This window comes from Calliphora vicina, chromosome 3 (assembly GCF_958450345.1).
Source record: "Calliphora vicina chromosome 3, idCalVici1.1, whole genome shotgun sequence".
In the NCBI taxonomy this organism is placed as follows: domain Eukaryota; kingdom Metazoa; phylum Arthropoda; class Insecta; order Diptera; family Calliphoridae; genus Calliphora; species Calliphora vicina.
Window position 1 is genome coordinate 119,421,151 of NC_088782.1, and position 22,632 is coordinate 119,443,782.

General features: G+C 27.6%; 1 protein-coding gene across 4 annotated transcripts in view; it reads right to left on the reverse strand.

Moving 5' to 3' along the window:
• Positions 1-2,384: 2,384 nt before the first annotated feature.
• Positions 2,385-22,632, reverse strand: part of dop (microtubule-associated serine/threonine (MAST) protein kinase dop) — a 45,758-nt gene continuing 25,510 nt past the window's right edge. For 3 of the 4 annotated variants that reach the window (XM_065506470.1, XM_065506469.1, XM_065506471.1), the window contains exons 8-11: positions 22,009-22,610; positions 21,530-21,881; positions 20,287-21,468; positions 13,795-14,556 (exon numbers count right to left, since the gene is read on the reverse strand). In XM_065506470.1, coding sequence (XP_065362542.1) covers positions 14,213-14,556; positions 20,287-21,468; positions 21,530-21,881; positions 22,009-22,610 — 2,480 coding nt within the window. In that variant the 3' untranslated portion in view covers positions 13,795-14,212. Of the gene's footprint in view, positions 2,900-13,794; positions 14,557-20,286; positions 21,469-21,529; positions 21,882-22,008; positions 22,611-22,632 lie in introns of those variants that run through there. The other variant, XR_010576327.1, reaches the window with a different exon arrangement.

Here is a 22,632-nt window from a genome sequence, read left to right on the forward strand (position 1 = left end):
CGATTTAAGCGCTATTTAAGGAGAAAAATGCAAAAAACATAAATTTTAGGAAAAATGGTAAAATTTATTTTCAGGTTTTATAAACAAAACATGACACCAAAAATGTGTTGCCGGTAGTTAGGCGGTAATAAATTAGCACAGGCAAAAATCACATAACAGTGGTGCCTTTTATAAAAATATTTTTTTTAATTTTAAAAAATCGATCGAATCAAAAAATGGATTTCATTTTCGGATTCAGCGGGTGGCAAAACAGATTAATAGGCGTTTCGGCTCGATTTATGAGCTATTTAAGGAGAAAAATGCAAAAAACATAAATTCTAGGAAAAATGGTAAAATTTATTTTCAGTTTTTAGAAACAAAACATGACACCACAAATGTATTGCCGGTAGTTAGGCGCTATTAAAATAGCAATGACACAAATCACATAACAGTGGTGCTTTTTATAAAAAATATTTTTTCAATTTTTAAAAAATCGATCGTATCAAAAAATGGATTTCATTTTCGGATTCAGCGGGTGGCAAAACAGATTAATAGGTGTTTTCGGCCCGATTTATGAGCTATTTAAGGAGAAAAATGCAAAAAACATGAATTTTAGGAAAAATGGTCAAATTTATTTTCATTTTTTATCAACAAAACATGACACCAAAAATGTGTTGCCGGTAGTTAGGCGGTAATAAATTACCACAGACAAAAATCACATAACAGTGGTGCTTTTTATAAAAAATATTTTTTTAAATTTTAAAAAATCAATCGGATCAAAAAATGGATTTCATTTTTGGATTCAGCGGGTGGCAAAACAGATCAATAGGTGTTTTCGGCTCGATTTAAGCGCTATTTAAGGAGAAAAATGCAAAAAACATAAATTTTAGGAAAAATGTTAAAATTTATTTTCAATTTTTATAAACAAAACATGAAACAAAAAATGTGTTGCGGGTAGTTAGGCGGTAATAAATTAGCACAGACAAAAATCACATAACAGTGGTGCTATTTATAAAAAATATTTTTTTAAATTTTAAAAAATCGTTCGAATCAAAAAACGGATGTCATTTTCGGATTCAGCGGGTGGCAAAACAGATTAATAGGTGTTTTCGGCTCGATTTAAGCGCTATTTAAGGAGAAAAATGCAAAAAACATAAATTTTTGGAAAAATTTTCAAATTTTATTTTTGTTTTCTACACAAAACATGACACCAAAAATGTATTGCCGGTAGTTAGGCGCTATTAAAATAGCAATGACACAAATCACATAACAGTGGTGCTTTTTATAAAAAATATTTTTTTAAATTTTAAAAAATCGATCGTATCAAAAAATGGATTTCATTTTCGGATTCAGCGGGTGGCAAAACAGATTAATAGGTGTTTTCGGCCCGATTTAAGCGCTATTTAAGGAGAAAAATGCAAAAAACATGAATTTTAGGAAAAATGGTAAAATTTATTTTCAGGTTTTATAAACAAAACATGACACCAAAAATGTATTGCCGGTATTTAGGCGCTATTAAAATAGCAATGACAAAAACCATGTCACAGTGGTGCAATTATTAAAAATTATTTTTTTAAATTTTAAAAAATCGATCGGATCAAAAAATGAATTTCATTTTCGGATTCAGCGGGTGGCAAAACAGATTAATAGGTGTTTTCGGCTCGATTTAAGCGCTATTTAAGGAGAAAAATCCAAAAAACATGAATTTTAGGAAAAATGGTAAAATTTATTTTCATTTTTTATCAACAAAACATGACACCAAAAATGTGTTGCCGGTAGTTAGGCGGTAATAAATTAGCACAGACAAAAATCACATAACAGTGGTGCTTTTTAAAAAAAATATTTTTTTAAATTTAAAAAAATCAAACGGATCAAAAAATGGATTTCATTTTCGGATTCAGCGGGTGGCAAAACAGATTAATAGGTGTTTTCGGCTCGATTTAAGCGCTATTTAAGGAGAAAAATGCAAAAAACATAAATTTTTGGAAAAATGGTAAAATTTTATTTTTGTTTTCTACACAAAACATGACACCTGAAATGTATTGCCGGTATTAAGGCGCTATTAAAATAGCAATGACACAAATCACATGACAGTGGTGCTTTTTACCAATTCTCTAAACTAGTGATCTTTATAAGCTTCAAGAAAGTGATATTTACCAATTCTCTAAACTAGTGACCTTTAAATTTCTAGCAGAAGATGAACATTAGCACCAAATAATTGCTAAGTTTCGTTTTACTAACAAATTTTACAATTCAAGTTCAGCTCTTTAATTTTATTTTCATGTAAGCCTCAAAGTATGCTGTAATAATTACAAAATTCATTTGTTTACATTTAGTAGTAAATACAGGGATGGAAACTTGCAATATTTAAATAAATGTATATATTTTCACTTAAATAAAACAAATTTTTATTTCTTTTCATTTTAAGGGCATATTTTCTCGTTTTATTTATATTTTTCGTACTGCAATATTTATATTAAATTGAATATTATTTTTTTGTTTGTTTGTTTTTTTTATTTATTACATTTTTTTCTTTTCAAAATTTACGCAAAAACATTTATTTTTTTTTTTTTTAATATATTTTTCATTTGTTTTCTTGCAATTTAACAATATCAATTGAATTTTGTTTGTGTTGTAATGCATTTAAAGAGATTCTACAAATAGAAATATGTATGTTGGTTTGTAATTAGACAATTTACAAAATATATATGTATAAATATTTATATATTGTGGTAGTTTTGTATGTTTAATAAAAATAATTTTTATATAAAGTAATAATTAATTATATAATATGTATTGTGTTTAATTTATGTATAATAAAGAACGAAAGGACAGTTTAAATTGTTGTTCAAATAAAACTGCAACATAACAAAATTTGCAAATAAAAACTTAATTAAGGGGGGGGGGGTTTCTTTTTTATCTATAAATTATAATTAAAAAACAAGAAAATTATATATATGAATATAAAATTAATAAACATAAAAATATAACAAATATTTATAACTACAAAAACAGTTGGTTGGTTGAGGGTTGGAGGGGGACAAAGGGAGGAAAGTGGGGGAGTATGTTTAGTTTTAAAATAGTTTAATTACTACAATTAATATTAATTTATAAACGCCAAGTGTTTTAGTAGAGTATAAAGAGAGGATGGGGATGGAGAAGAGTTTTGTTTAGATATTAATGTTATAATGAGGTGTTAGCATATATAATTTTTATAGTTTTAGTTAAATTAAACCGCCTTAAACTCTGATTTGAAATTTACAAAATTTGTTTTAAGAAAATCAATTTTTTTCAAATATTTTCATTAACAATTTGCTGAAAATTTTACAAAATGGGAAATAAAAATAATTTCTTGCAATATTTTTTTTAAAAATTTACAATATTTTGAGGGAATCTCTTGAAATTTGTATATTTAGACGGTTTTTTTTTATAAAAATCATATTTTTTTATATTTTATTAATTGTTAATGTTTAAATACAGACATTCTTTTAAACTACACAGTTGTTGTTTTTTTTTTAACTAAATTGATTGTTTATCAAATATTTTCTTAAGACATTTAGATAATGAAAGTTATAAAGTTATAAATGTGTTTTTAAAAGCTGTAAATATAAAGAATTTTTTTTGTTTTTTATTTATTTAACATTTCTATTATTAGTTTCATTTTTTTTTTTTTAAATAAACTTCAGTCGAATTACTAGTTTGTTTTATAAATATCATTAAAACATTTGTTTTATAATTATTTAAGCACTTTAATTATGCTTAAATATAAACATAAAATTTTAAAGTTTAAACCAAATCACAATTAAAATTAATATTAATAAAGTATAAATAAACATTAATGGAAATGAATTTTCTGTGGAAAGTTTAATAACATTACAAAGGAACTGTTTTAGGGTATAAATTTTTGTTGTTTATAAATGTTTAAAAAAACAGTTCCTTAAATCTGATAATTTTTTATAATATTTGTATATATGTACTTGCATGTAATGTAAAATTTTAAAACTAATCGTTGATTTTTGTTGAGGCCATTTTATTTTATTATTTAATTTAATATTATTGTATTGTATAATTACAAATAATGGTTGTTTCTTTAAAACACTGCAGAAAATTTAAATAAATTTTCAAAATTATTTAAATTTAAAAGAAATTTGAACTAAATTTTTAAACAAAAGAAGTTTTTTTATTTATTTTCCCAATTTAAATTAATTTTGAAACTAATTTTTAAAGTAAAATTTCATTTCATTAAAAAATTTATTTGAATTTTAATAAATGTTAAAATTTTTGAGAATTTGAAAAAATTTTAAATGAAAAATTTCATTTTATAAAAAAAAAAATCTTAAAAATTCATTTGAATTTGTATAAATTTTCAAATATATTTAAAAATTTAAATAAATTATAATTTTTTGGAAAATTTATTCCAATTCAAATGAATTTTTTTATGAAATTAAATATTTCTTTTAAAAATTTTTTTAAAAAAAAATTAAAATTATGAAATTTTTAATTTTCAAATAAATCTGAAAATTTGTTCTAATTTTGAAAAAAAAAAAATTAAATTAATTAATTCATTTTAAAAATTTCATTAAAAAATTCTTAAAAATTCATATGAATTTTAACTAATTTGAACATTTTTAAATAGATTTGAAAACTAACTTTAATTTTTTTTGAAAATTTATTCAAATTTAAACTAATATTTAATAAAATAAAATTTTTCAAATTTTAAAAAAAGATTTGAAAATTTTATTAATTTTAAAAACTTTTTTAATTGAAAATTATAAATAATTTTTTTGAAAATTTATTCCAATTCAAATGAATTTTTTAATGAAATTAATTTTTTCTTTTAAAATTAGTTTCAACATTTTTTAAAATTTTTTTAAAAAAAAATTAAATTTATGAAATTTTTAATTTTCAAATAAATCTGAAAATTTGTTATAATTTTGAAAAAAAAAATTAAATTAATTAATTAATTCATTTTTAAAAATGCTTTTAAAGAATAAACTAAATTATAAAATTTTCATTAAAAAATTCTTAAAAATTCATATGAATTTTAACTAATTTGAACATTTTTAAATATATTTGAATACTATCTTTAATTGTTTTTGAAAATTTATATTTAATAAAATAAAATTTTTCAAATTTTAAAAAAAGATTGGAAAATTTTATTAATTTTAAAAACTTTTTTAATTGAAAATTATAAATTATAATTTTTTTGAAAATTTATTCCAATTCAAATGAATTTTTTAATGAAATTAAATTTTTCTTTTAAAATTAGTTTCAACATTTTTGAAAATTTTTTTTAAAAAAAATTAAATTTATGAAATTTTTAATTTTCAAATTAATCTGAAAATTTGTTATAATTTTGAAAAAAAAATTAAATTAATTAATTCATTTTTAAAAATGCTTTTAAAGAATAAACTAAATTATAAAAATTTCATTAAAAAATTCTTAAAAATTCATATGAATTTTAACTAATTTGAACATTTTTAAATAGATTTGAAAACTAACTTTAATTTTTTTTTTAAATTTATTCAAATTTAAACTAATTTTTTTCAAATTTTAAAAAAAGATTTGAAAATTTTATTAATTTTAAAAACCTTTTTAATTGAAAATTACAAATTATAATTTTTTGGAAAATTTATTTCAATTCAAATGAATTTTTTAATGAAATTAAATTTTTCTTTTAAAATTAGTTTCAACATTTTTAAACATTTTTTTTTAAAAAAATTAAATTTATGAAATTTTTAATTTTCAAATTAATCTGAAAATTTGTTATAATTTTGAAAAAAAAAAATAAATTAATTAATTAATTCATTTTTAAAAATGCTTTTAAAGAATAAACTAAATTATAAAATTTTCATTAAAAAATTCCTATGAATTTTAACTAATTTGAACATTTTTAAATAGATTTGAAAACTAACTTTAATTTTTTTTTAAATTTAAACTAATTTTTAATAAAATAATTTTTTTTCAAATTTTAAAAAAAAGATTTGAAAATTTTATTAATTTTAAAAACTTTTTTAATCGAAAATTTTTTTAAAATTTTAAAGACAAACCAATTTCTAATTCATTTGAAAATTTTAAAAAATTAAAATTTTTTTTTGAAAATTTATTCAAATTCAAATTAAATTTTTCTTTAAAATTTTTGTTAATTTGGATATTTTTTTAAAAACTTTTTTAATTTGAATAAACTTAAAATTTATAAAACATTTCCAAATTTATAATTTAAAAAAAAAAAATAATTTCATTCAAAATTTTGTTAAAACATTTAAAAAACGAAATAAATATCCAAAATATTCTTTAAAAATTGTATTTCTTTTAATTTGTGTAAATTTAAAACATATAAAAAATTTTTCCTTTATTTATTCCAAATTTTAAATTAATTTTGAAACAAATTTTAAGGAAAAATTTATTAATTTTAAAAACTTTTTTAATTGAAATTTTTTTCTAAATTTTAAAGACAAACCAATTTCTAATTCATTTGAAAATTTTAAAAAATTAAAATTTTTTTTGGAAAATTTATTTAAATTCAAATAAATTTTTCTTTAAAATTTTTTTAATTTGAATATTTTTTAAAAACTTTATTAAACATAAAATTTATAAAACATTTCCAAATTTATAATTTAAAAAAAAAAATTAAAGAAAAATTAATTTCATTCAAAATTAAAAATTCAAACGAAATAAAAATCCAAAATATTCTTTAAAAATTTTATTTCTTTTAATTTGTGTAAATTTAAAACATATAAAAAATGTTTCCTTTATTTATTCCAAATTTTTTTAATTTAAATTAATTTTGAAAAAAAAAATTTAAGGAAAAATTTAATTTTCATTCAAAATTAAAATATATTTTCAAATTTTTATTTTTTATTTTATTTATATACATCTTTTATTTGAAAAATTTAAAATTTATTTGAAAAATATTTTTTTAAATTTATTCGAAAATTTAATTTGTGTAAATTTAAAACATATAAAAAATGTTTAATTTATTTAATTTAAATTAATTTTGAAAAAAATTTAAAGAAAAATTTAATTTTCATTCAAAATTTTAATAAATTTTCAAATTTATTTTCCAAATTTTTTAAATTTATTCGAAAATTTAAATTTTTTTTTAATTTCAAAAAAAATTTTAACAAATTTCAAATGTTATGAAAATTAACTTTAAAAATTTGTTTCAAATTTAATTTAAATTCAGTAAATTTACAATTAATACATAACTTTTCATTTATTTTCCAATTGTTTATAATTTTTGCAGTGTTTCTTTATTATTTCAAAACAAATTTTTTTAGTTTTTCTTTTAATTCATTTAATAATTTACAAATATTCCTTTAAGTTTTCATAGAGAAACATAGAGCGGAAACTAGAAAAAAACTCATACAAAAAAAATTACTCAAAATAATCACAGCGTTGTTTTTGTTTTCACATAGTTTTTTCTACTAATGCATTCTCACCACTTAGGTTTCTGATAACTGAGTTAGGTCTTTGACAGTAGAGTTTCCGCTCTATCTCTATTCTCTATGTAAGTTTTTTTTAATTTGTTTTGTTATTTTTTTTTTTAAAAACCAGCTAAATATCTAATTTTTTTTCTTTTAATTAAAAGCCTTTTTGTTTTTTTTTTTGTTCAATTAAAGCCTTATTATAATTATTATAATTTTGTTACAAATTTTTGTGTGTTTATTTTTAAATTTCTTTATATAAAAACTAAAATATATTGCACAAAAGCACAACTCCTTTGTATTGATGAAATTTGTTTAGAATGTGAATTGAAAAAGACGTTAAATCATAAAAATAATAAAAATTAAAATTGTTTTGGTTAATTTAAATGTTATTGAGGCTCAAAAAGTTTAAGGTAAAAATTTAAAAATGCTGTAATATTGCATAACTGTGGAAAAAGCAGCGCATTTTTAATAACTGCTATTGATTAGAAGCCTCATTATTAATGCATACCACCGGTCCCATGTTTTCAAAAAACATCCAATTTAAACATTCAATTATAATATTGTATGAAGAAGCTGACTTGGAAGTTTTTATGAAAAGAGTGCTAAGACAGAGTTACTCATTCAGGCATGTGATGAAAAACGATCGTTTTCAAAACTGAAATCAATTTCAAAAACAATTTATGTGTGATGAATTTCGATTGATTTCATATTAAATTTTTGGTTCATTCCGTATAAATTTTACAGCAAAAAACAACAAAATATGCAACTCTCCATTTGTTTACCTTAATTAATGTGAAAATTTAATTTCGATAAATTACTTTTGAAGCGAATTGGAATTTGAATCTAATATGACAAAACGATTCAAACAAACACATCACACCTTTTGTCATTTTGAAATCATTTTTGCATCTAAATCGTTTATCACATACCTGATTATTTTTTTTCTCTGAAACTTGACTAAATCATCTCAACCTCAAAATGAATTAAATCATTGTGAATTAACTCAACTACAGTATTAAATCTTTAACCCAGACCATTGTGAATTGCAGGTTTTACGTCATTTATCATTCTGGCACAAATTTTTGCAAAGTATCTCTGTGAAAAAAAGACTTTTTATTAAAGGAGTGCTTGTCTAAGACTTAAAGAAATCGTCTGAAACATAAATGGAATTAAATCGTTCTGAAATAACTCAACTACATTGATAAATATTTAATGCAAACCATTGTGAATCGCAGGCTTAATGTCATTGGCACGAAATTCTGCAAAATTGCTTTAATATTGAGTGAAAATTAGTACTAAGACAGAGTAGCTTTTGTTTATCTGAGACTTGAATAAATCGTCCCAATCAAAAATAGGATTAAATTGTCTTGAATTAACTCAACTACAGTGAGACGACCAACTCGTCTGTAATAAATCTTTAACTTCAGATGTTTTTGCAAGTTCAAATCTAAACATCTTTCTATAAGACTGTATAATGAACTTTGATTGATGCTTTAATAAGACTTTAAAAAAACCTATGATTAAAGACTTAATAAAGATCAAAGATTGAAGCTTTAAGCAGACTTTATATAGACCTTTGATTGAAGCTTTGATAAGACTTTATAAATAACTTTGAGAAATGCTTTAGTAAGACTGTATAAAGAACGAAGATTAAAGCTTTAATAAGACTTTATACACATTTGATTAAAGCTTTAATAAGACTTTATACACATTTGATTAAAGCTTTAATAAGACTTTATACACATTTGATTAAAGCTTTAATAAGACTTTATAAAGGCCTTTAATAAGACTTCATAAAGACCTTTGATTGAAGCTTTAGTAGACTAAATAAAGGCATTTGATTGAAGTTTTAATAAAGACCTATGATTGAAGATTTAATAAGACATTATAAAGTCCTTTGATTCAAGCTTTAAAAATACTTTATAAAGAGCTACAATTGAAGCTTCAATAAGACTCTATTAAGACCTTTGATTGACGCCTTCATAATACTTTATTAAGATCTACGATTGAAGCTTTATTAAGACTTAATAAAGAAAATGAAATGGTCCATGTATGTAATGGCATCACGTGAGAACGGCTGGAGCGATTTGGCTGATTTTTTTTATTAGATTCGAAATTTTCAGGAGATGTTTTGTAAAGTAAAAAAAATCCGGGTAAAACTCTGATTTTTTTTTTTTGAGTCCAGTAAACTGTAGTCAACTGCAATAAAAAAGCTCCCTAAAGTATGCAGTACAAATTTAGATATTTTATTTGCAAATAAATAAGAACTGGCAAGTGTAGGTGGGTTGGAGAAACTTGAAGAACTAACATTAGTAAATGCTACCGGGCGAAACCGGTACTTTATAAGAAACTACAATTGAAGCTTAAAGAAGACTTCCCATGTAATCTAGCTTGAATACAATTGTCACTTAAGTGGCTCTAAGTATCATAGAGCGTAGTCACTTTAAACGTTTATTTTGTAACTGCACTTTAAAAAGAGTTTTTTACCAACCAGTCGGAGAGTTGTTTATAAGTCCCCGGTCCACACTGTGAAACATTTGCTGCAAAATATTTTTAAATTCTCTTTTGAAACTGCATTCGTGAAGTTTTTGCTTTACAGTTTTTGACATTTCTGTATAGAACGAACACGAACTTCAGCTACATGAAACAGAGTACCCTTTTTCCATTCCTCTTTTCCATTTTCATCAACAAACTCAAATGTTTTGCAGTAAATATTTCACAGTATGGACTAAACAATTGATTATTGGACTGTCTATGATATGTTTTTTTTAAACTGACTATTTGACGTCTATGTAACCGAAATGTGAATTCAAGCATTGACTACTTTGGACCAGTTAGTAGACAGTCTCATTATAATCCAAAATGGTCAATTGACCGCCTGCTTAGGACATTCACGTGTTAAAATAACTTGACACGTAGCAAGTTATGTAACTAGAACTGCTTCAATTCATATTACAAAATATTCATATGTCTTATGGAATGAAATTAAGTCATGCATGAGCAAGATCTTTACTTTAATGAGAGGCTAATTTAATAATAGAGATTATAATGGAAAGATAATCATCAATAAGTTGAATGAATCATGAATCTATGCATTCGAGACTGTTCGTTAGTGATTATATGCAAGACGCGCCAAATACGAAACTATTGTTATAAGAGATTTTACAGCAACTTTTTATTTTTTTTATAATTTTTAACATGAATTTTCCATTTATATTCTCAACCAGCTACAGTCCTTGTCTTCTTCTTCATAAATTACTTATTGCCTGTCCTTTTTTTGAACTGGGTTTTAATTTCATTTCTTTCCAATTTCATTTCCTCTCTTCATATCTAGTTCACACCTAATTCTATTTCAAAAGGGTATCACAATGGAAGGGTACACGCCTTCAAATCTATCTACTATGTAGCTATTCATAACTGACTCACTGATTTTATAACAAAATGTGACATTACCTAACGTTGTGTATGACAATATAACGAAGTTTAAACTGGAACCCAAAAACAACATCTAAGCCCCATTATCTCAATCTCTTGTTATTTCTTATCGTAACGATATCGAGCCCATAGCGCCAAATTATCGTAAGCGACATTTTTTAAATTTTTTTTTTATTGCAAAAATTAAAATTTTATTCACCGACTGATGTCTTAGCGTTCTCAGAATATCAAAAATTGTTAATAACTTAAAAATTATAGCGGGTAAGATTTTATCGTAAGTCAATGTTTATATTTTACAGAAAACGAAGAGGGAAATAAATCTGTAACTTCCAAATGGTTAGATTGGTTTTAATGAAATTTCACATGCGCAAAGAAAAAGTGTTGTCGAGTTTAAGTTTTGAACCTTGACCTTATGGGCCAACCGGGGGCGCGACCAAGGTTCCTCAAAGTAGGACACCTCGGGCAAATTATATTTTTAAAACGATCCAATTTATTCGTTTGTGTTCCGAAACATATAATCTTCTCATTGAGCACTATAAAAAACCTTGTCATAGCTGTCAAATATCTCTTAAAGCTCAAGAGGTATTCGCATTTGAAAATTAAATTTTCAAAATTTTTACCCACCGCACTCCAGTTTTTTTTGGATAACAGCGTATCCAAATATTCCGATTTTCTACAATTTTGGTTTGTTGAAGTAACAACACATTTATGTGTCAAATAGAAAAAGAATTGTTTAAAAATAATGATTAAGTCCAAAGTTATAAGCATTCGAATTTAAAAAAATTGAAAAAGACGATTTTGTGCTAATTTTCTGGGAAAAAAATACTTTTTTCTTTTTAAGTTATCGCAAAAAAATTTCTAAGAGGATGTATAAGGAATATATACTTTCTGAAAGCTAAGTTTTCATAAAATATTTTAAATGAAAAAAAATTAAAAAAAATTGTTGTTACCGAGGGGACCAGGTCCATTCAAAAAACACCTATTTTTTTATGTAAAATTAAATTTTAGGGCAAAAATTCTAAAATCGCATATTTGATATCAAAATATAGTAACCAATTTTAGGTGGCCTAATATGTTTCTAATTATTTTGTAAAGTATTTCGATAACCCCGACCAAAAAAAAACTAAAAATTCCCAATTTTTGGAGTTTTTCAACAATTTTTTGGGAATTGCGGGATTGCTGAAAATAAATTTCAAAATTCGTTTTTATTTTTCCATTTTAAATAGAAAGATCTACCTACATATCTGTGAAATTTCATTAAAAACTATTCATAAATAAAAATTTAATTTCAATTCGAAAAATTCAATAAAAAACTTTTTTTGTCATATTTTTCAATAAAGTATGCCATGAATTTTTAATTGTCAAAAGTTATAAATATTTTTGAAAAATAAGCAAATAGCCAGGTGGCGTTAACAGCACAGCTAATTCAACTTTTTTTTTGTTCGCCTTGGGGACAAACTTGTCAAAAATTGTTTACAAAACGAATTTATTTTATGTCAAATTTTTTTGTTTACATTTTTAGCTTCAAAAAAAGGTTTATAAGATCTGTTAAAAGTACAACAAAACGGATAGCTCCGGAGTGCATTCGATCAATCACAACCATTTGCCACGTGCATACATTTGAATCATTAGCTCTACCATTTTCACCGCAAACTGTGCCACCATTAAAGGAGCTTCCAGGAGTTACCCTTATTTTATCAGTTTTTTCATTTGCTTTATTATCTTTGGATGTTTTTTCTGGACTACCCAATTGCTGATCGATGTCCTCGCAAATAAATTTAGCGTTGATGTAAAATTAATATTATTTTTATTTTATTTTTTATTAAATTGATTTTATTTTTGTTTTGTTTTTTTGACACTTTTGTCCCCCAAGCAACAATAAAACACAATGTTGTTATTGCAATGTTGTACTTGTTGTAATATCAACGCCACCTGTACAGTAAATTCGCAATAAATTTGCAAATTTGTACGAAATTATATTCACCCCTATCGCGAATCAATATTTCACATGAAATATGCTGCCTTTTCCTATTTTTCGTTCATAAACTTTGTTCACGTGAAAAAATTCCCCGTATTGTGAAATTTTTAGATGGAATTTTGTAAACAATAAACAGCTGTTACGAACAAAATCAACTATTGTGAATGAAAAGTTTAGAGGAATATCACGATAGCAATTTTCCCTTCGAGGGAAATGGATATTTCATGGGAACATAAATTTCACATGTTTTTCACGATAGGGCTGATTATATCGCATCATAACATTTTTAATTCTATGTATAAATTTCAAAATAATCAAAAAAAAACCTTCTCCTGTAAAATTTGTGTTTTGTCGCTTACGATAATTTGGCGCTAAGGGCTCGATATACTGACAGTTTTCATACAAAAATAATACAGCCCAATCATGAATAAATAATCCAGGGGAGTTTTTTTTCCATTTTTAACATTGAATTTGAATAGGAAAAATTGTGAAAAGGTAAAAAAACTCCCGCTGATTTTTTATTCATGATTGGGCTGATAATAATTGCAAGTATATCGTTACGAAATACGATAACCAGAGATTGAGCAAATGTAGCTAAGTGTGTAAGCTTAACTAATCTGATGATTAATTGGCATTTGGTCTCCAATTCAAAAACCCTGCTTTAAGAGGCTTTTTTTTATAAAATATTTTCAATTTATTTTACTTTTTTTTTTCTTGGCAGGAAAAAAAAAGCAATTTTCTTTTAAATACAATTTATGTAGGCTTAAGCTTTTTGCTAAATAATTAATTAATTAGAGATTATTTATGTATAGATAGGTAGGTATTATAGGTATGTATAAAAAAAAAAGAACAAATAAACAAAGACACATCATACACACACTTAAATAGTTATGATAAAAGAAAAATTATTATTATTTAGATATTTTTTTATATAAACTATATTTTGTTTAAGAATATGGCAATCAAAAAAAATTGTTAATTGGTTGGTTGGTTGGTTTGTTTGTTTCACTTTATATTTAAAAACTATGCTATATATATTTATATTGTTATACTATATGTATATAATAATAATATATCTAGTATGTATGCAGTGGTTTAAAGTTTAAATTTTAATTACATTACTAAATTTACTATGAAAAAAAAACACAAGAAATTTAAAAAAAAAAGACACTCATCCAAAATATATATATATAGAGTAAACAATTATGCAGACATTATTACAAAATTTCTTAAGTATAGAAGAAGAAAAGAAAACCAGCTTACCCCACTTACTGCTTTTTTTTTTAATAATTCTTAACCACTCACTCTTTTAGGCAGCTCAACTTATTTCAAACTTTATACAATTTCCTTTAAATTACTTAGGATTCCTTAAGTAGAATCCTTCCTTTTTTTATTTCTTTTGCTTGTTATTGTTTAATTTATTAGCTCCTCCTCCTCCTGCTGCACCACTACTGCTGCCGCCAGCTCCTCCACCATTTCCTGTTGCTGTTCCGCTTTGTTCACGTCGTCCTGTTGTTATAGTTTTACATGATTTTCCTTGAGTTGGTGTTGTGGTTGTTGTTGTTGTTGTTATTATTGTATTGCTGTTGGTGGTTGTAGTTGTAGTTGCGTTTGCAGTTGTGGTGGTTAATTTACTAGTTTTTAATTCAATTGTGGTTTTATTGCTGCTGCTGCTGCTAGTTTGTTGCGTAGTGGTTTTATTATTTATAGTTTTTGAAGCAGTTTCTTGAGTTGCTGCAAAGAAATTTAATTGCGTATAAATACATATATTATATTAAGGGTATTCATTTCAAAACTATTATTTCCCACCAAATATCGATTTTTATATGAAAAATCTAAAATCACTCATAGATCCTTAATAAAAGGTCCTAGAGGAAAAAAAACAATAATCTGTGATCACTCTTATTTCCCACCAAATATCGATTTTTATATGAAAAATCTAAAATCACTCATAGATCCTTAATAAGAGGTCCTAGACAAAAAAGGGCAATAATCTGTGATCACTCTTATTTCCCACCAAATATCGATTTTTATATGAAAAATCTAAAATCACTCACAAATCCTTAATAAGAGGTCCTAGAGGAAAAAGGGCAATAATCTGTGATCACTCTTATTTCCCACCAAATATCGATTTTTATATGAAAAATCTAAAATCACTCATAGATCCTTAATAAGAGGTCCTAGACGAAAAAGGGCAATAATCTGTGATCACTTTAATTTCCCACCAAATATTGATTTTTATATGAAAAATCTAAAATCACTCAATGATCCTTAATAAGAGGTCCTAGACGAAAAATGGCAATAATCAATTTTAATATGAAAAATCTAAAATCACTCATAGATCCTTAATAAGAGGTCCTAGAGGAAAAAGGGCAATAATCTGTGATCACTCTTATTTTCCACCAAATATCGATTTTTATATGAAAAATCTAAAATCACTCACAAATCCTTAATAAGAGGTCCTAGACGAAAAAGGGCAATAATCTGTGATCACTCTTATTTCCCACCAAATACTGATTTTTATATGAAAAATCTAAAATCACTCATAGATCCTTAATAAGAGGTCCTAGACGAAAAAGGATAATAATCGGTGATCACTCTTATTTTCCACCAAATATCGATTTTTATCACTCATCCTTAATAAGAGAGACCAAAAAGGGCAATAATCTGTGATCACTCTTATTTCCCACCAAATATCGATTTTTATATGAAAAATCTAAAATCACTCATAGATCCTTAATAAGAGGTCCTAGAAGAAAAAGGGCAATAATCTGTGATCACTCTTATTTCCCACCAAATATCGATTTTTATATGAAAAATCTAAAATCACTGATAGATCCTTAATAAGAGGTCCTAGACGAAAAAGGGCAATAATCTGTTATCACTCTTATTTCCCACCAAATATCGATTTTTATATGAAAAATCTAAAATCACTCACAAATCCTTAATAAGAGGTCCTAGACGAAAAAGGGCAATAATCTGTGATCACTCTTATTTCCCACCAAATATCGATTTTTAAATGAAAAATCTAAAATCACTCATAGATCCTTAATAAGAGGTCCTAGAAGAAAAAGGGCAATAATCTGTGATCACTCTTATTTCCCACCAAATATCGATTTTTATATGAAAAATCTAAAATCACTCATAGATCGTTAATAAGAGGTCCTAGAAGAAAAAGGGCAATAATCTGTGATCACTCTTATTTCCCACCAAATACTGATTTTTATATGAAAAATCTAAAATCACTCATAGATCCTTAATAAGAGGTCCTAGACGAAAAAGGGCAATAATCTGTGATCACTCTTTTTATATGAAAAATCTAAAATCACTCATAGATCCTTAATAAGAGGTCCTAGAAGAAAAAGGGCAATAATCTGTGATCACTCTTATTTCCCACCAAATATCGATTTTTATATGAAAAATCTAAAATCACTCATAGATCGTTAATAAGAGGTCCTAGAAGAAAAAGGGCAATAATCTGTGATCACTCTTATTTCCCACCAAATACTGATTTTTATATGAAAAATCTAAAATCACTCATAGATCCTTAATAAGAGGTCCTAGACGAAAAAGGATAATAATCGGTGATCACTCTTATTTTCCACCAAATATCGATTTTTATCACTCATCCTTAATAAGAGAGACCAAAAAGGGCAATAATCTGTGATCACTCTTATTTCCCACCAAATATCGATTTTTATATGAAAAATCTAAAATCACTCACAGATCCTTAATAAGAGGTCCTAGACGAAAAAGGATAATAATCGGTGATCACTCTTATTTTCCACCAAATATCGATTTTTATCACTCATCCTTAATAAAATCACTCACAAATCCTTAATAAGAGGTCCTACACGAAAAAGGGCAATAATCTGTGATCACTCTTATTTCCCACCAAATATCGATTTTTAAATGAAAAATCTAAAATCACTCATAGATCCTTAATAAGAGGTCCTAGAAGAAAAAGGGCAATAATCTGTGATCACTCTTATTTCCCACCAAATATCGATTTTTATATGAAAAATCTAAAATCACTCATAGATCGTTAATAAGAGGTCCTAGAAGAAAAAGGGCAATAATCTGTGATCACTCTTATTTCCCACCAAATACTGATTTTTATATGAAAAATCTAAAATCACTCATAGATCCTTAATAAGAGGTCCTAGACGAAAAAGGGCAATAATCTGTGATCACTCTTTTTATATGAAAAATCTAAAATCACTCATAGATCCTTAATAAGAGGTCCTAGAAGAAAAAGGGCAATAATCTGTGATCACTCTTATTTCCCACCAAATATCGATTTTTATATGAAAAATCTAAAATCACTGATAGATCCTTAATAAGAGGTCCTAGACGAAAAAGGGCAATAATCGGTGATCACTCTTATTTCCCACCAAATATCGATTTTTTATATGAAAAATCTAAAATCACTCACAAATCCTTAATAAGAGGTCCTAGACGAAAAAGGGCAATAATCTGTGATCACTCTTATTTCCCACCAAATATCGATTTTTAAATGAAAAATCTAAAATCACTCATAGATCCTTAATAAGAGGTCCTAGAAGAAAAAGGGCAATAATCTGTGATCACTCTTATTTCCCACCAAATATCGATTTTTATATGAAAAATCTAAAATCACTCATAGATCGTTAATAAGAGGTCCTAGAAGAAAAAGGGCAATAATCTGTGATCACTCTTATTTCCCACCAAATACTGATTTTTATATGAAAAATCTAAAATCACTCATAGATCCTTAATAAGAGGTCCTAGACGAAAAAGGGCAATAATCTGTGATCACTCTTTTTATATGAAAAATCTAAAATCACTCATAGATCCTTAATAAGAGGTCCTAGAAGAAAAAGGGCAATAATCTGTGATCACTCTTATTTCCCACCAAATATCGATTTTTATATGAAAAATCTAAAATCACTCATAGATCGTTAATAAGAGGTCCTAGAAGAAAAAGGGCAATAATCTGTGATCACTCTTATTTCCCACCAAATACTGATTTTTATATGAAAAATCTAAAATCACTCATAGATCCTTAATAAGAGGTCCTAGACGAAAAAGGGCAATAATCTGTGATCACTCTTATTTCCCACCAAATATCGATTTTTAAATGAAAAATCTAAAATCACTCATAGATCGTTAATAAGAGGTCCTAGACGAAAAAGGGCAATAATCTGTGATCACTCTTATTTCCCACCAAATATCGATTTTTATATGAAAAATCTAAAATCACTCACAAATCCTTAATAAGAGGTCCTAGACGAAAAAGGGCAATAATCTGTGATCACTCTTATTTCCCACCAAATATCGATTTTTAAATGAAAAATCTAAAATCACTCATAGATCCTTAATAAGAGGTCCTAGAAGAAAAAGGGCAATAATCTGTGATCACTCTTATTTCCCACCAAATATCGATTTTTATATGAAAAATCTAAAATCACTCATAGATCGTTAATAAGAGGTCCTAGAAGAAAAAGGGCAATAATCTGTGATCACTCTTATTTCCCACCAAATACTGATTTTTATATGAAAAATCTAAAATCACTCATAGATCCTTAATAAGAGGTCCTAGACGAAAAAGGGCAATAATCTGTGATCACTCTTTTTATATGAAAAATCTAAAATCACTCATAGATCCTTAATAAGAGGTCCTAGAAGAAAAAGGGCAATAATCTGTGATCACTCTTATTTCCCACCAAATATCGATTTTTAAATGAAAAATCTAAAATCACTCATAGATCCTTAATAAGAGGTCCTAGAAGAAAAAGGGCAATAATCTGTGATCACTCTTATTTCCCACCAAATATCGATTTTTATATGAAAAATCTAAAATCACTCATAGATCGTTAATAAGAGGTCCTAGAAGAAAAAGGGCAATAATCTGTGATCACTCTTATTTCCCACCAAATACTGATTTTTATATGAAAAATCTAAAATCACTCATAGATCCTTAATAAGAGGTCCTAGACGAAAAAGGGCAATAATCTGTGATCACTCTTTTTATATGAAAAATCTAAAATCACTCATAGATCCTTAATAAGAGGTCCTAGAAGAAAAAGGGCAATAATCTGTGATCACTCTTATTTCCCACCAAATATCGATTTTTATATGAAAAATCTAAAATCACTCATAGATCCTTAATAAGAGGTCCTAGACGAAAAAGGATAATAATCGGTGATCACTCTTATTTTCCACCAAATATCGATTTTTATCACTCATCCTTAATAAGAGGTCCTAGACCAAAAAGAGCAATAATCTGTGATCACTCTTATTTCCCACCAAATATCGATTTTTATATGAAAAATCTAAAATCACTGATAGATCCTTAATAAGAGGTCCTAGACGAAAAAGGGCAATAATCTGTGATCACTCTTATTTCCCACCAAATATCGATTTTTATATGAAAAATCTAAAATCACTCATAGATCCTTAATAAGAGGTCCTAGAGGAAAAAGGGCAATAATCTGTGATCACTCTTATTTCCCACCAAATATCGATTTTTAAATGAAAAATCTAAAATCACTCATAGATCCTTAATAAGAGGTTCTAGACGAAAAAGGGCAATAATCTGTGATCACTCTTATTTTGCACCAAATATCGATTTTTATATGAAAAATCTAAAATCACTCATAGATCGTTAATAAGAGGTCCTAGAAGAAAAAGGATAATAATCTGTGATCACTCTTATTTCCCACCAAATATCGATTTTTATATGAAAAATCTAAAATCACTCATAGATCGTTAATAAGAGGTCCTAGAAGAAAAAGGGCAATAATCTGTGATCACTCTTATTTCCCACCAAATACTGATTTTTATATGAAAAATCTAAAATCACTCATAGATCCTTAATAAGAGGTCCTAGACGAAAAAGGATAATAATCGGTGATCACTCTTATTTTCCACCAAATATCGATTTTTATCACTCATCCTTAATAAGAGGTCCTAGACCAAAAAGGGCAATAATCTGTGATCACTCTTATTTCCCACCAAATATCGATTTTTATATGAAAAATCTAAAATCACTCATAGATCCTTAATAAGAGGTCGTAGACGAAAAAGGGCAATAATCTGTGATCACTCTTATTTCCCACCAAATATTGATTTTTATATGAAAAATCTAAAATCACTGATAGATCATTAATAAGAGGTCCTAGAAGAAAAAGGGCAATAATCTGTGATCACTGTTATTACCCACCAAATATCGATTTTTATAAGAAAAATCTAAAATCACTCATAGATCCTTAATAAGAGGTCCTAGAGGAAAAAGGGCAATAATCTATGATCACTCTTTTTATATGAAAAATCTAAAATCACACATAGATCTTTAATAAGAGGTCCTAGACGAAAAAGGGCAATAATCTGTGATCACTCTTATTTCCCACCAAATATCGATTTGTAAAAACTCCAGAACAAGTACATTTTGTGTCAATCAATGTATCAATGGTCAATACTCACTGCTTTCGTTGCATTTCGATTTCGTCATCACATTAACACTTTTCAATTCCTTAACACAATCGCCGCCATCTTCGTCATCCATATCCAGCTGCATGTCGTGTTGCAGCTGTTGTTGTTTAGCTTTATTCTCCAAAGCCTTGTCTTTGTCTACCTTCAATTGTTGATTGTAGTTAATTTCACCTTCATGCTCATTGATGGTCTGCATAAAGCCGGGTGTTGTTTCCGAAGTACTGGTGGGCGAGTCTTTCTCTTCGGCAATGCGAGGTAACATTTCACCCGGTGCTGGCAGAGCAATACCGGACGGAGTACTAACTAATGCTGAAGAAGTGTTTGCTGCAGTTGCAGCTGCAGCTGCTTGAGAATTCACAGAAGTATCACATATTAATGCAGTTTCGTCTGAACTGGTGGAAAGATCACAGTGTTGCTGATGATGTTGTTGGTGTTGCTGCTGTTGTTGTTGTTGTTCTAAAAGACGACTACCACATTGAGAGGTTGAGGCTGTTGACGAAGCAGCCTGCTGTTGTTGCTGCTGCAGCTGCTGTTGCTGCTGGTATTGTGGATGTGTGGTTATGGGCGGCAAAGCCGGCTGATTATTTATGGCATGTGTCGAAGAATTTGAAGTGGTTGTTGTGGTGCTGGTCGGACGCCATACTCCACCAATAACTCTTTGGGGCTGTTTAATGGGTGGCGAACAGCACAGTGGCGATATTAGAGTACATTTTGACTCGGCACTGCGTGGATGTAAACGATCGGGTGATAGAGCACGACGCAGTAGTGGTGAAGAGGGTTCTGAAGATTTTGTGCGCACAAAACCGGCCTTTTTAGAGCCAGCCGTTACTGTTTGTACAACAGGCAATGATCCGCCGGGGCTATACGATTGAGTAGTATTCGAGGAGCCCGGCTGATGGCCAATCAAAGGAAAGGCCAAGGGCGATGGTGAACGTGTGGGTGATGAGGGTAGTGGCGAGGGTGAAGGTGTCCTAGCCAAGGGCGACAAGGGTATATGACCCACCGATTTGCGTCTATTGGGTATAGAGGCAGCCGAATTGGTGTGCAAGGTTTTCACACCGGTACCTGTGGGACAAACAGTGGTATTGCCCGAACAGCCGGTGTGTAATTTGTGTTTTAGACCATGTAAAGTGGAGGGTCTTTGATAAAGCTGCGGTACAGCAGTGGGAGATACTGTAAAATAAAATTATTAGTAAAAAATTAGCTTTTAACATTTTTTTTATTTAAATTAAACCTGGTATGGCTCCCATTACACCAACCGGAGCACCGGCAGTGGCAGCACCAGCCACTGAACCCGCTATGGGCAATAGCACCGTATTGGAAGTGCTAACAAAACCTATGCCGGTATTATTGCCAGCCGAAGAGACACCACCATTATTATTGTTATTATTATTATTGTTATTACCAGCACCTGTAGGGGTATTGGGTGAAGATGAAGAGGGTGATGTGGACTGCGAAGAAGTGGCTGCTGATTGACAACAGCTGCTGCTGTGATAAGAAGAGTCCAAGGGTGACAAATTCCTGGCAATTGCAACACCACCCGCCATAGCTGAGGGTGTGGTGGGCGAACTTATGCCTGCAGCAATCTGTGGAAAAGAATTTTTAATAAATCGTTTTATTTTTACACGAAACTAGCTGACGTTTGGGCTGGGCGTCGTTGAATCAGTCAGTCTTTCAGTAATGTTACTCTTTTATATTTATAGAAATACTAACCTGTTGTATCTCAGCAGAAGCTCTTTTACTGCTAATGCGCCTGAATAATGAAGTTTTACGCTTTTTGTCGTGTTCCTTTTTCGTTTGTTTCTTTTGGCGATTCACGCCCTTTTTAGCCAATTTACTTTGCATTAAATCACGTTTGCGGCCACCACTTTGAATGCTGGTGTGCTCCAAGGGTGTAGCTCTCAATGTGACATGTTCACCACCACTTAAAAGCAATTGCAATACTTGTGTATGGAAGAGACCCTGAACAGTCTCACCATTAACATGTGTTATTAAATCGGCTGGCCTTAGACCAGCCTCAAAAGCAGGACTGCCCTCATCCACAGCCATGACCAAATGATGCATGGTATAGAAATCAGTATCGCCATAGTAGACGCGTATGGTGTGCACAGTAAAGCCGAAACCACGAGGTCCTCTTCGTATAATAATGGGTGGTTTGAGATTGGTAACCAATGGAGACAACTCACGACACGGCGAAGTGTCACGGGAAGAGGCAGTACTTGAACCACCGCCTCCACCACCACTAGTAACTGTACTGGGTGATTGTATACCAGCAGTAATATTGCACAATTGTTGGGCCAATTGAGAATTATCAACTGAGAAGAGAAAAATTTATTA